Source organism: Vigna unguiculata, chromosome 9, assembly GCF_004118075.2.
Source record: "Vigna unguiculata cultivar IT97K-499-35 chromosome 9, ASM411807v1, whole genome shotgun sequence".
Classification (NCBI taxonomy): Eukaryota; Viridiplantae; Streptophyta; class Magnoliopsida; order Fabales; family Fabaceae; genus Vigna; species Vigna unguiculata.
In genome coordinates this window covers 33,386,733-33,400,930 of record NC_040287.1, presented here as the reverse complement: position 1 = coordinate 33,400,930, position 14,198 = coordinate 33,386,733, and the positions used below count along the sequence as shown (strand labels likewise).

The 14,198-nt window shown below is 31.4% G+C and overlaps 1 protein-coding gene across 1 annotated transcript; it reads left to right on the top strand.

The window, feature by feature from the left end:
- Nucleotides 1-342: 342 nt before the first annotated feature.
- Nucleotides 343-5,966, top strand: LOC114196114 (long chain acyl-CoA synthetase 9, chloroplastic-like). The gene is made up of 11 exons (XM_028086646.1): nt 343-1,083; nt 1,156-1,236; nt 2,420-2,680; nt 2,848-2,979; nt 3,095-3,268; nt 3,392-3,621; nt 3,984-4,101; nt 4,190-4,321; nt 4,938-5,072; nt 5,137-5,343; nt 5,571-5,966. The coding sequence occupies exons 1-11, from the start codon at nt 640-642 to the stop codon at nt 5,739-5,741; spliced, it is 2,085 nt and encodes a 694-aa protein (XP_027942447.1). The 5' UTR covers nt 343-639; the 3' UTR covers nt 5,742-5,966.
- The last annotated feature ends 8,232 nt before the right edge of the window (nt 5,967-14,198 follow it).

The window sequence follows — 14,198 nt, the reverse complement described above, 5'->3', positions numbered from 1 at the left end:
TTTATTTATGTAATTTCCATAAAAAATAAAAAAATATTCTATTTAATAATTTTGTCAATAAAATATTTATCAAAAATATTTTTGTTTTTTCCACATGGTTATTATGAAAGGCAACACGGTCTCTTTCACATTCAACATTTTCTTCAAAGATACACCGCTCGTGTTTGAATCACTAGTTAAATCACCTAAGCATAAGATCTTGCGATTAAAAAATTAATTTAGTTACATACTTGCAATTATATAATTTATTAGTGCTATTAATAACAATAATAACTTTTTTATTTCAAATTTCGCACAGAATATATATATATATATTTCAGAGAAGTTCTGAAATTCCAAACCAGAATGCCCTTTGTTCTCTCCGCCTCATTGCAGTGACCATCACAGTACTCTAAAAGATCTCCTATGCATTTATGCATTTACTCCTTCGTCTTTCTTCTCTTCGATCTTTGATCCTAATGCAGCCTCATTCCCACGCCCTCTCCCTCGCAATCCAAACCTGAAACCAGAAACTATTCGATCCTCCCAATTATTGATTGCACCAAACGCCATTCTCGGGCCTCACTGTTTCCTCCGATCGCCGCCACAGAACAATACAACATTGCTTTCAATTGAATTCACCTATCTGGATCCAGAACAATGAATGCCTATATTTTCGGTATCGTCGTTCCTCTCCTCGTCATCCTCTTCCGCAGCCGCAGTTCCATCAAGCGCCGCGGCCTCCCAGCTGACGTTGGCGGCGAGCGCGGCCTCACGCTGCGGAACCACCGCTTCACTACGCCGCTCACTTCTGCCTGGGAGGGCGTCACGACCCTGGCGGAGCTCTTCGAGCGCGCATGCAGTGAGCATCATGACCGTTTGCTGCTCGGTACGCGCGAGCTGATCACGCGTGAAATTGAGGTCTCTCGTGATGGTAGAAGCTTCGAGAAGCTTCACCTCGGGGACTACCGGTGGCTTACTTACGGGAAAGTCTTCCAATCCGTCACGAGTTTCGCTTCCGGTTTGGCGTTGCTCGGTCATCGCAGGGAAGAGCGCGTGGCTATATTCGCTGATACCAGAGATCGTTGGTTTATTGCACTGCAGGTTTTTGCTTCTCTGATTCGGACGATTTTTCGTTCGATATTTGTGTTTCTCATTGTTTTGTTTCTTATGCAGGGATGCTTCAGGAGGAATGTGACAGTTGTGACCATATATTCGTCGTTGGGAGAGGAAGCTTTGTGTCACTCGTTGAATGAGGTTCGTTCTCTGTTTATGTTAATCGTTACATACTATTATGTTAATCATCGTAGACTAACTGTTACTGTTATATATGTTTCTATGGTTATGCTGCATTTGCTGTGCCGTGTTAACGAGGTTCGTTGGTTTAGTATTATGAGGTAGAATCGGTTCTTTGTAACATTGAACTAAATAGTGATATTACAATTTTGACGGCGAGGGAAGGATCTGTAAAATTTCTAAACCTGGAATAAGATATACTCGTCCTCCTGGTTTGATTAGAAGAAAACCACTTGCAGTAACCTGCTTCTCAAAATTCCGCATGTTCTCCTCGCCAACCATGCAATCTGATTAAATGCTATTGGCAACTTTTAAGGTGGCGTTGCGTAAATGACTGGCACAGTTCTCGTGAAAGACAGTATCAACAATGAATTTTCAGTTTTTTCTTTTTGGGGATCGGGGGGACAGCAATGATTACTGTATTAAAATCTCGTGTCAAACTTCCCATTAAGTAATAACTAACAGTTGAAAGATACACACACTTATGCAACTAGACTTGTCTGCGAAGAGGTTGAAAAAGGGACAATGATATTGTTTACTTTATTAAGTAATAACTAACATTGGAAAGATATACACACTTATGCAACTAGACTTGTCTGCGAGGAGGTTGAAAAAAAGGAGGGGTAGGACTCGCGGGATGGGAGCTCACCTGGTATATTCTCACATAAAACTACAGGGGATAGGTATCATGAGACACGAGCCAACCAGAACCAAGAAAGCACCTTCAATCCAAACCTTTAAAACTATGTATTTGTAGGTTCTTTTTCTTTTTCTTATTTACTCAAGTGAGACTTTTGAAATCCTAATGAATTATTTAAACTAAAAGAATAGGAACAGAAAACCTTCCGGTGGAGGAGGATTCTTTTAGGTAAACTAAGGGATTAATTATTTTCCCTTTTCTCATGATGAAGTTCTTCATTTTATTCCTACCCTCAGTTTCCTTCTTTTCGTTTCAGCTACTCAACATACAATTCTGGTATTCAAAGTTTATGTAATGGTTAAGAATTCAACCTTTTCACAATATTTTTATGTACTTATTGGATCTTGTCCGTGCTTTCAAACGGTTTACTAAAATTGATGTGCTTCTTAGTTCATGTGCTTGTTCTATTTTGTAATCTAATCTAACATGCAAAATCTATGCCAGACAGATGTCACAACAGTGATTTGTGGGCGCAAAGAATTGACATCACTAGTACATATCAGTGGTCAACTTGATTCTGTGAAACGTGTTATATGCATGGATGACAAAATTCCATCTGATTTGTCTGCTCAGACTGGATGGGAAATCACTTCCTTTTCTGACGTTGAGAGGCTTGGTAGAGACAATCCTGTAGAGGCTGATTTACCCCTTTCAGCCGATGTTGCAGTTATAATGTACACAAGTGGAAGTACAGGATTACCCAAGGTTAAAAGCATCTTTGAGATATTTAGTTAAATTTCAACAATTGTATCATTGCACTGGATTGACTTTCCTAAATAGTAATCTAGATTCTTGATAGGAGCAATTTTTACTTATTTTTTTAATCCTTTTTTCTTTTCCTTCCGCCCTTTTCGGCTGTATTATTTTGACAGGGTGTAATGATGACACATGGCAATGTCTTGGCAACAGTCTCTTCGGTAATGATTATAGTTCCTAACCTTGGGCCAAAGGATGTCTATCTTGCCTACTTACCGATGGCTCACATCCTTGAATTAGTAGCTGAGGTATGAGTTTCTACTTCAGTGATTGTTGAATAATTATTTCCGTTCAAACTACATTTTGATTGTATTATATTTTTCTTATCTTGCACGTTTTGACAATGTCAAGTATTTGTTTTAGAATTTGATTGCAGCTGTTGGAGGTAGTATAGGATATGGAACTCCCTTGACTTTAACTGATACATCAAACAAAATAATGAGGGGGAAAAGGGGGGATGCCACTGCATTGATGCCAACTGTGATGGCAGCTGTACCAGCAATTCTTGATCGTGTACGCGAAGGAGTGCTCAAGAAGGTATTCGATTTGTGATTCCATTGAAGAATATACTTTTCCATATCAATATTATGCATTGGTGTCTGTGTTGGTGAGTTTGTAACCTTTTACTTTGCGTAGTAAGGCTAAACCCTGATCGTGCAGGTAAATGCAAAAGGAGGAATGTCAAAGAAATTGTTTTATTTGGCCTTTGCACGAAGGTTGCATGCACTTAATGGTGGCTGGTTTGGGGCTTGGGGCTTAGAAAAAGCTCTGTGGAATCTTCTTGTGTTCAAGAAGGTTCAAGCAATTTTGGGTGGTCGCATTCGGTTTATACTGTGTGGTGGTGCTCCACTTTCTGGTGACACCCAAAGATTCATCAACATTTGTCTTGGGTCAGTAACATTGCCTTGTTATTATTTTTTTTTTTGTAAATAAAACAAATATCATTACAGAAGAAAAGGTGGAAACATGATAGTAGAGGATTTGATATTCTCTTAAAGAAACCGAAAAAAGGAGCCAACACTGCAGAGGTTCTGAGTAAACTACAAAATCACGGCTTGATAGTTGAAGTTTACAACAACTTTCACTTTGTGCATTTTGCCTAATTTTCATGGGAAATTCTAGTTCTACAGATTGGCCTTCTAAAATAAATACTCTAAAATTGTATAGTTTTACATGCACTTTTCTTTTATTGCTTTTCTAGTTTCCAGTACTGTCTTTTCCTATCAAACTGATATTTGGTTGTCATTTTCAGTGCTCCAATAGGTCAAGGATATGGTCTCACTGAGACGTGTGCTGGTGGGACATTCTCTGATTTCGACGATACGTCTGTGGGCCGTGTTGGGCCACCTATTCCTTGCTCATATATTAAAGTAGGAATTGATCAGATGTAATCCAACTCCATACATTTTAAGCTCAACGAATATTTACAAACATAAACTCTACTTTTTTTTGGCTCAGCTAATTGACTGGCCCGAAGGTGGATATTCAACTAATGACATGCCCATGCCTCGTGGTGAAATTGTGGTTGGCGGTGCAAATGTCAGTCTTGGCTACTTCAAAAATGAAGAAAAAACAAGAGAATCTTACAAGGTAATGCTATATATGTTCTTTCTCTTTTTTTCTTGTAGCGGATCACTTACGATTCTCCTCCATTGTCACGTTAGTGATTTTTCTTTTTAAGACACAAAACCATTCCCAAATCTTTACCTAACAGCCTGACCATTTAGGAGGTTTGATCCTTCACATATTAACAAAGTTTATATGACAAATGATTAAATTAGGCGTTTGATCCTCACGGCCTCTATTTTTCAAAATAGAGGTCAGATTAGGTCCAGTGCATGGGCCATCCATGCTTTAAGCAAGCCTTCAGTGCCGTGAGGAACCATTAACGACACTTCATGTAACTGTTAAGCTTTTAGAAGTTTGGTCCTTGACAATTTTGCTTAGTCATGTTTAGATTTGGGACAATGATATATTTACAATCAATTTTGACAATTTTCTTTTAAAATCTAAGATGTCATTTTATAATTGGTTTAGAAATATAGAAAAATGAGAAAATAAAAAATGCGAAACAATTTTAAAAATGACACATCAATTTATAAAAAAAGTTGTCAAAATTTAGTTGTTAAAAAATCATTTTCCTAAGATTTGTGGTTTACTGTCACTCCCCTGTCTCATATACATCTACTTTTCTTTTGTTAAAAAGGTTGATGAAAGAGGAGTAAGGTGGTTCTACACTGGTGACATTGGGAGATTCCATAAAGATGGTTGCATTGAGATCATTGATCGGAAAAAGGACATAGTTAAACTACAGCATGGAGAATATGTGTCCTTGGGAAAGGTATGATGGATATTAGTTTGTCGACTGCTTCCAATATATATAATGACTAATTAATTTAATACAGGTGGAGGCAGCTCTTTCTACCAGTCCCTACGTCTCCAATATCATGTTGCATGCTGACCCTTTTCATAGCTACTGTGTGGCACTTGTGTCAGTTTCTCGTCCGGCATTGGATCAATGGGCTTCATACCAAGGAATTGCTTATTGTAGTTTTTCAGAACTGTGCGAGGAAGAAGAAACTGTGAACGAGGTGCATGCATCACTTGTAAAGGTATGCCTTTTGTATCGAAGTTCTTTTACAACTTATTGGTAATGTTTTTGAAAGAATGTTTTCAGTTTTAGAAAGTACATTTGTCTAAATCAACGGTAAAATCTACAATTGAGGTTAACTGAGTTAGCATTGAGGTTAACATAACTGAGTTAGCTTATTCATTGCCTTTATTGTTGTTAGTTCTGTATCATTCCACTTTCTTACTTACTATCATAAACCATTTCCAGGAAGCAAAGAAGGCTCGTTTGGAAAAGTTTGAAATTCCTGCAAAAATTACTTGCCTTTCTGAGCCATGGACTCCTGAAAGTGGCCTAGTCACTGCAGCTCTTAAGCTCAAGAGAGAGGTAATTAGAAAGACTTTTCAAGAGGAGCTTGCAAAGTTATATGCCTCCGACTAGACCAAAATTGGATCTGGTTACCAGTCTCAATAAAAGTAACCACTTATAATTATTTTTAGATTTTGTAGGGAGGGCTTTATATATTTTTTATTTATAATCATATGTCCATTTTAAATTATATTTCTCATGCACACAGCGAGGCTTATTAAGAGTAGAAAGCAACCATCTTTGAATAGTCTGAATTTGGCGAATGATGAAATTTATCAAACCTTGTCTTTCACAAAATTTTCTATCATAAATTTATCTGATAAGAATTTAAAATCTTCAATTTTTTTTTCCCAATAGACGCCCTTATTTCTTAATTCTGGACAAAAAGCATTGTCCCTGCCCTTTGGGTGGCCAGCCGGCAATGTACCTTAATTCTCCCATGAATACATATAGTTTATCGCAAATCGGAAAATTGTTGTACACCTTACACAAATGATTAACCAGTTGAGTAAATATGATTATCTCTGCATTGGAAATGTAATTGGATATAATGATGATTATTTATTTTTAATGACGTGGAAAGATTACAAGTATACAGTTGTGTTGTGGTTGGGAAATCAGTGTCAATAATGAATATTTGATATAATCACAGTGATAATTAATGAATTCAATTACTCAATTAATATGAATAATTTTGCTTTGAGGGTAAATTATTATACTTTAGTTAGGTTCTCTAATGATATATGAAAACCTTGTTTAATTGAATTAATTTATACTTTTGTAGCAGGTAGGTTTGATTAAATTCATTGAACTTTGTAATAATTGACTAGTGTTTTTCATGAAACCTAAAATTGTTTCCGTATTTTGAATATTACATTTATATTCTTTCAATTTTATTGACTTGGCTATTTGACAAAATTTCTCTTCATGTTTTTTCTAATTTTGGAAATCCTATTTTTTCAATAACGAATTCTTAGCACTTTTTTTTAATTTTATAGATTTGTATATTTATTATAAATAAGTTATTTTATTAAAAATTTATAATTTATTTTACAAACTCGTATGAATTTAAATTTAAAAAATGTATTTAATTAAAAATATAATTTAAATATATTGTAATTAAGGTAATAGAAAAATTATAATAATAAAACAATGTAATTATAAACATTTTGGAATATCTCATTTAACGGTTTAAAATATTAAAAAAACGTTTCATAATTGAATATATACCACAATAGTTTTCATAATTGTAATATTAGTTAAAGAGTTTTCAGAAGAAGGAAACGAAAGGTTATACATCATAAATTTTAGATACAACTAAATAGTTGCATCTCTTCTTTCTTACATTGATCCAACCACAAAATCTTCAACTACTCACATCATTCAGGTGATCGTGGCAAAAAGAAACATACAAAAAAAAAGTAAGACACCTAAGAAAAGAATAAGCTAATGTAATTAAAAGATTAAATCAGTTCACACTGCAATTACTTAAGTCATAGATAAACAACCAATTCATTTGATATAGAAATCTAAAGTTAAGACTCAATTAATCCATATACAAACATTGATGTCGGGCTCTGGTAAGTTGTGCACTTATGGTGGCATCCGGCAGAGTAGTAGACATTATCACACACAAGGTTAGTTCGTTAACACCTTTAGTCAAGGTAAAACCCCTAGGCTCCAAATACTCCATTCTTCTCTACTTGAGAATTTGAATGGTTATTAGAGCATCAAGATAACTTCCAATTGGACCCTACATCAATGGTTACACTACACAATCACTATTAATCCTCTTTGGATTAACATAAATCAATCTCAACTCAACCTCATAATAATCTCTGTTACATCTCATATATCAATCATTTAATAGGCCAAATTCACATTTACCACAAGACACCAAAGCTTTATAATATAAAATGGCTATCAGATTCTAATGTATTCACTCAGTGAAATCATCCACTTGCAAGGTAAAAAGTGCACAAATGTCCACTTGCTCAGCAATAAATCACTAGAACTCACAGAGGTAAATTTCTCCAAAATTCGCTTAGCGAGTGTACTCTCGCTTAGCGACTACAAAGTCAATAAGCTCTATGACTTTGGATTTGCTCAACGAGTATATTTTTGCTCAGCGATTATAGCCAGTGATCTCTCTGAAATTGGATTCATTCAGTGAACATATTTTCGCTCAACGAGTCTGCATAATCTTGGAGAATCTGATTCTGCATAATCTTGACATTTCATTACAGTTTAAGCAATCCAATAGCTAATCCAATTGCCAAAAACAAACCAAACTCAAATTTATCACAAACATCAATGTCAATTTATTGATCAATAGAGTCTCACAAAGATGACTCAAATGTCACATGTTAGCTGTATATTCACTCACATGCAACAAGAATAACAATTGACCTTGAGAAAAAAAAATCAACTTACTTAATTAGATAAATTGATCAGTCGGAAATGGAGAGATCGTCACAAGGATAACCTTAACTGTCTCCAAATTTCAAAAAGATGAATACAGGAAGGAGAAATCTAGATAGAAGGGAGAAGGCTCTAAGAAAAGATTCTTAAAGAGATTATGTGTTTATAAATAATGAAACTCATTTATAAAATTTATATTTATACTTTAACTTTATAATATTAAAATAATCAAATATCATTATTTTAAACTCTTTATCAATCCTAAAATGCAATTTTCTAGGTTCTTACATTCTCCCTAACAACAAAAATATTCTTTGTACTCGAACATTAAACTTACCACACTGCTTAAATAGTCGCATAATATATCATTGTAATCTATCATAATAACAAGAATATCTCAAAGATTTATTGAACAACATAAAAAAAAAAAGGAGAATATTAAAGTATCAACAAGAATATAAGTTTTATTCTACTTTATTGTACGAAATACTATCATGGATTAAATATCGAAAAACTAAAAGAAAGTGGGAAAGCTTTATCTATAGTTGCATTGATACAAGACAACAAATATATTTTTTACTACAAAATCCAAATATACTTATTAGCATAAACAATTTTTATTTTGTTGTAACAATTACATATATCCTCCTATTCTATATAATAATATAACGATGTCACAAGTAGTATATTCATACAAAATTCTCTACTTAAGATATCTAAACCTTAATTTCAGCCAATAACCAAAATCCTAATTATGACAATTAATTAAAGAGGGTATAACTCGAAATTTGTTGAAATGAGAATAGCATATTTGTTTGTGATTCAGTTACTGCAAAGTGAGTGTCCTTCTCCATGCAATTTGATTGAAAAGCATTTCTCTTTCCACTGATGATGTTTATCATTTATTTGAGAGATGTGTCACCACAAAAAACAAACACTTTTAGGGTTGTGTATGTATATGTAACAACATTTATGCCACTCCAAGGGATACTTGCCCTACCATCACAATCACATTACATCAATCAATGGAAACTGATAACCATGATTAATACACATCCACCACATTATACTTCTTCTTTTCTTCTATAGGAAACTTTAACTTTATTTAAGAAACAATGTCAAATTCTGATTCAGTAACTGCAACATCACACTTTCATTCCTTTAGCATAAAGCTATAAATAGTTGTTTTCATTATGAGTTAATATGTTTAATTCAAACTCTCAAATATTTTCGGATGTTTCATGGAAACTCCATACATTCTCCATCCAAAATGTCACTAACCCTTTTCTTCAATTTAACTATATATATTTCCTGTTCTGATTTTTTTCTTTTCTTTTCTTTTTTTCCAAAGTGTAGATAAAACAAATTAGGTTTTCTATTAAATTTTTGGTATTATGTCTTTCTGTGGAGTCTTTAAAATATATTAATAATATTAATTTTGATATTTTAAAATAGAATTTCTTATTTTAAACTTTAATTCTATTAGGTTTTCATATTTAATAAATGTAGAGATATAATCATTTCTATCTAACGATGTTAACTAATTTTTTACGTAACAAATGATAAATCATATTATTTTTTCACATACAAATCACACGTAAGAATTGACAAGAAATACTGTTAAAAAAATACATATTTTGTGTGTCAATTTTCTTTTAAAGTTTTTTTTAAGAAGTACTTGTAAATTTTGTTATGAATAATGATTTGGAAAAATTTGCTACTATTTTTTGTAAAATATTTTACATAAAATATTTTTGCAGAAAATTTAGTAAGAAATATCTGTAAATTTTATATTTTGTAGGAAATAATTATATACATTTATAAAAAATAATTATAAAAAAGTATTTTCCTACAAAATTTTATAACAAATTTTTAAAAAAACCTCGTAAAGTATTAAAAATTCTAATAGCGAAGAAAACTTATTAATTACATTCAACGTAATTTATCCTTCTTTTTTCTGTTTTATTTCTTATAAAGTAATTAATAAATATTTATTTTGACGTTTTAAAATACATTAAAAATTAATATACTAATACTAATTAGTATATTTTAAAGGGATCTATCATTTATCCACTAGAGTATGTTGCATTGTTTCTTAGAGTTTATCTTTGTTTCTCAAGTAAAAGAAATTACGTTGTGATAGTTGAGTATGAAAAGAAATAGTGAAAGAGTATTAGAATAAGAAAGTAATGAAATATAGAGTGGTGGAGGGAAGGAGTGAGTACAACTACTGCAAATCACTTCGTGTCTTCTGTCTGTCACATGCTTCATAAAGACAGACAACAAACAACAAAATTCAAACTACTTCCTTAGCTATAGTGTGTATCACATGTTTGCGATCAAAGTTTTTTTTTTTTCTTTTTCTTTTGCAATGTACCAATTTGGATAAGTGTGCGAAAATTTACAATTTTTTATAAATTGTTATTGGGTTCATGACTTTACCATAAGAAAAATTGTCATCCCAAGATTTTGTAGTTTTCTTTTCTTTATATAAAGAAGTAGTCATTTCAGTAATTTATTTCATATTTAAATTTCTTACATTGAAGTCTTACCTGCTAGATGATTTTCATTTGTTATTTTTTTTATGAAGTCTGGCTTAAAGGAATGACTTTTTGTTTACTTCTTGTATTTTAATAATATTATTATTATTATTTTTATATAGAAAACAAAAATTATTGAGGCTTTTTATTCTTCGACCTAACTTTAGATACAACCTTTAACAAAGTCAGGGCAAGTCGCATTTACATTTACAATGGAGTAAATGAATGTAGTCTAAATTATTATATTTTTGTTCCTGCGGAGCACAAATAAGAGATGTCAGACAAAAATATCACCTTATTTCAATCCGCAATCTCTCTAGTAGGCTTCCTTCCGGCTTACATACGCGTGGACCCCACTAATTAAAGGTACGCATTCATTAATCTCTTAATCATGAGATTTGACTTTTTGAGAATTCTTTTATGACTTGAGCGTCAGAGTTTTCTCTGCAGGTAACCCCTCTTAGGTCCAGACCGGTTCAAACCAAGATACCAGCAAATAGCATATGTAAGCCGGGAGGAAGCCTACGCGGATTGAGGTAAGATGATCTTTGTTCTAACATCTCTTATTTGTTCTTCGTAGAAACAATTTTCTTTTTAAAATAGTGAAAAAGTGTATATGTTATGTTTTAAAACACACATTGATTGAAAATAATGTATAATTTAATTATTTAATTATATATATATATATATATATACGTTGAAATTATTGACATAATTTATTGTTTTTTATATAAAGTAAAAATAGAAAACATATTGAAATAAATTATAATAATAAATTACAATTATAAATGTTATAACAGGTATCTCATTCATGATTTATATGGATAATTATAACAATTATAAATTTTATTTTTTAATAGAAGTAAATATTTTTTAGCTTATTTCGAACACGTTAATGTAATTTTTTATGAATATAAGTTGTAGTTGATATTCTCAATTGTTATCTTCAATATGCTAAGGTCGGAAATTAAAAAATAAAAAAATTTCATTTTAAGTGAAACTTCTTAAAAATAATTACAACAAAGTGAGACTTAAAAGAAATAATAAGCAAAATTCATGAAAGTAAAACTTCAATTATTTGTACACACATGATAAAATCGTCAATCCAATTATAATTTTTCAACTTTATAATAATTTAGAATTTTTTTTAATCTAAAATAAATTGGGAAAAAATATATTGATATACGTTTTAATTTTGCATTAAAGCCAGATATCAATGACATAATTAATCTTAAAAGTAATTGATTGTGGAGAAAGTAGGAAGTTATTGAGAAGGGGCATAGCAGGAGAAAGCCCATGGGCCATGGGTTATTTTGACCTTGTCAAAGCTCTCATACCCAAAAATTCAAGTTGCAGTCGCAAATGTTGACCTTATCCATCAACCTTTGTACTTGTTTTCTAACATGTTTTTCTAGAACTTCCTCTTCATTTGGACGGTGCTGCATCAACTTTTTCAAATTCATTTTATATTTTATTTCGCACATAAAATTTTCTCTCTCTACAACCTCAAATCTTTTATCTCGTTTGGTGTATCTAATGAGTTTCAAGGTTTTTCGAAAGAGTTCCAAGGTATATCGTTTCATCCAAAACAGATCAATTCTAAAATTTACCAATTTTCAGGTCTAGTCAAAAGCTACTAACTCCAAAGTAAAAATTAAATAAAATAATAATTGAAGTATTTTTTTTAATAATATAAAACGAGAGTGGGTTTATTTTAGTTTTCTAATTTTTTTTATCACTTAGTACTTTGTTAAGTGCTGGTGTTGATTGATAAGTTAAGTAATCATTCTAAGAGGTTATTTTTGTTTTGGTGTTGTAATATAATGTTAGTAATCAACGTATTTCAGAAAATTGCAAAATGCTTTTGAAATATATGTTGTTATTTATCTATCCTAAAACTGTTTTTGAAATATATGTTGTTATTTAATGGATTTTAAAATTGACACTCTAAATAATATAAAAAGTAATTTATCAGTTTAAATAAATATATAAATAAATACTTATTATGTTAGTCAAAGTAAAATTTTTTACAAAAGTGTCTAATTTAGTGTAGTATTACACTTTTTACTACAGTTAAAAATCTAGTGTAATCTTACGCAAACATGACACTTTCACATGTCATGTAAATAAAGCGGTATAAAAAAAATATAAATTCCACTTTATCGTGAATTTTTCAGATGAGATAACATTTAATCTGTAATTTATTACGTTACAATGCTAAATTTGTGAAATCAACATGTTACAAAGATGGACAAACTCAAACTATTAAGCACATTTATGTTTAATCATTTGGTGAACATTCGAAATACTTTGGGTTTGTTCATTAACATTTTTTATTACTAAACTTAAATTGATCATCTAAGGTTATATTCTTTTAAACTTACAAGTTTTGGTTGCTAAAGTAGTACTTACGTTAAGTACTTCGACATATTTGGGAAGTATTTTAAAGAAACAAAGTTGAGAAAAAAAATCAAGTTTGTAATTTGAAACTCATTTTTGCTTTAAATACGTGTTTTTACTATAGATCTTTTTTGTTGTGTGAGGTGCTGAAAATTCTAAGTATTCAAATTAAAAAATGTACGGTGATTTGATTTAGGGACGTAATATATGGTAATATATGCCAAATAACAATTTACATTAATTAGTAATTAATACTATTATTACTAATTACCTTGTTAATATTGATCTTTAGCACTTCAATTTTAAAAAAACTAGAAAATCATACCTGTCACTAAATTTTTATGGAGACTAAAATTGAACATTTGTAAAATATAAAGATGAAAATTTGATATTGATAATAATGATATTTATACATAACTATATTCGGAAATTCAGAAAAATAATATTTTTTGTAACATTTCAACTTTAGCAACTTAAAAACTAATAAAATAAGATTGTCTTCCTATAGTAGTCAAATGTATAAAGTATATTAATACAACTCTATAACAAATACGATTATAAAAATATAACATTTATACAAACTAACTAAAAATCAATTCTAACACTAAGTATAGATTACTCACTTACAACAACTTCACTAAAACCTTCCACCAATTTAATAGATGACTCCTCATCCTTCAAGGTGCTTTTGAAACTGCAACCACCTTTTGAATACAAGCATTGATGCTGAGTCTTGGTAGGTTATATACTTGTGGTGGCATCCAGTGCTCTACAGAGCGGTAGACAATATCATACACAAGGTTAGTTCATTAACACCTTTGGTCAAGGTAAAATCCTAGGCCAGGACTTCATGCTCCTCTCACCACATGCTTCATCCTTCTCTACTTGAAAAATTGATGGTCATTAGAGCGTCAAGATAACTTCTAATTAAACTCTCACATCAATGCTTACACTACAACAACCACGACTAATCCTCCTTGGATTAGAATTAACCGATCCCAACTCAACCTCATGTAAACAATCTCATATTGCATTTCGTGTATTAATCATTTCTAAATCAATCATTCATAAAAGTTACACAACTTCTAAAATAAACTAGTCAACAACTACTAAGGTTCTGATTTACTCTTTCAACGAAAAGTCATCTCGTTGGATGAAAAGTGCATTT

Coding starts and splice junctions, on each gene's coding strand:
- LOC114196114 (XM_028086646.1), top strand. CDS start 640: ATGAATGCCTATATTTTCGGTATCGTCGTTCCTCTCCTCGTCATCCTC. Junction 1,084..1,155: donor GTTGGTTTATTGCACTGCAG/GTTTTTGCTTCT, acceptor TTTCTTATGCAG/GGATGCTTCAGGAGGAATGT. Junction 2,980..3,094: donor TCCTTGAATTAGTAGCTGAG/GTATGAGTTTCT, acceptor TATTTGTTTTAG/AATTTGATTGCAGCTGTTGG.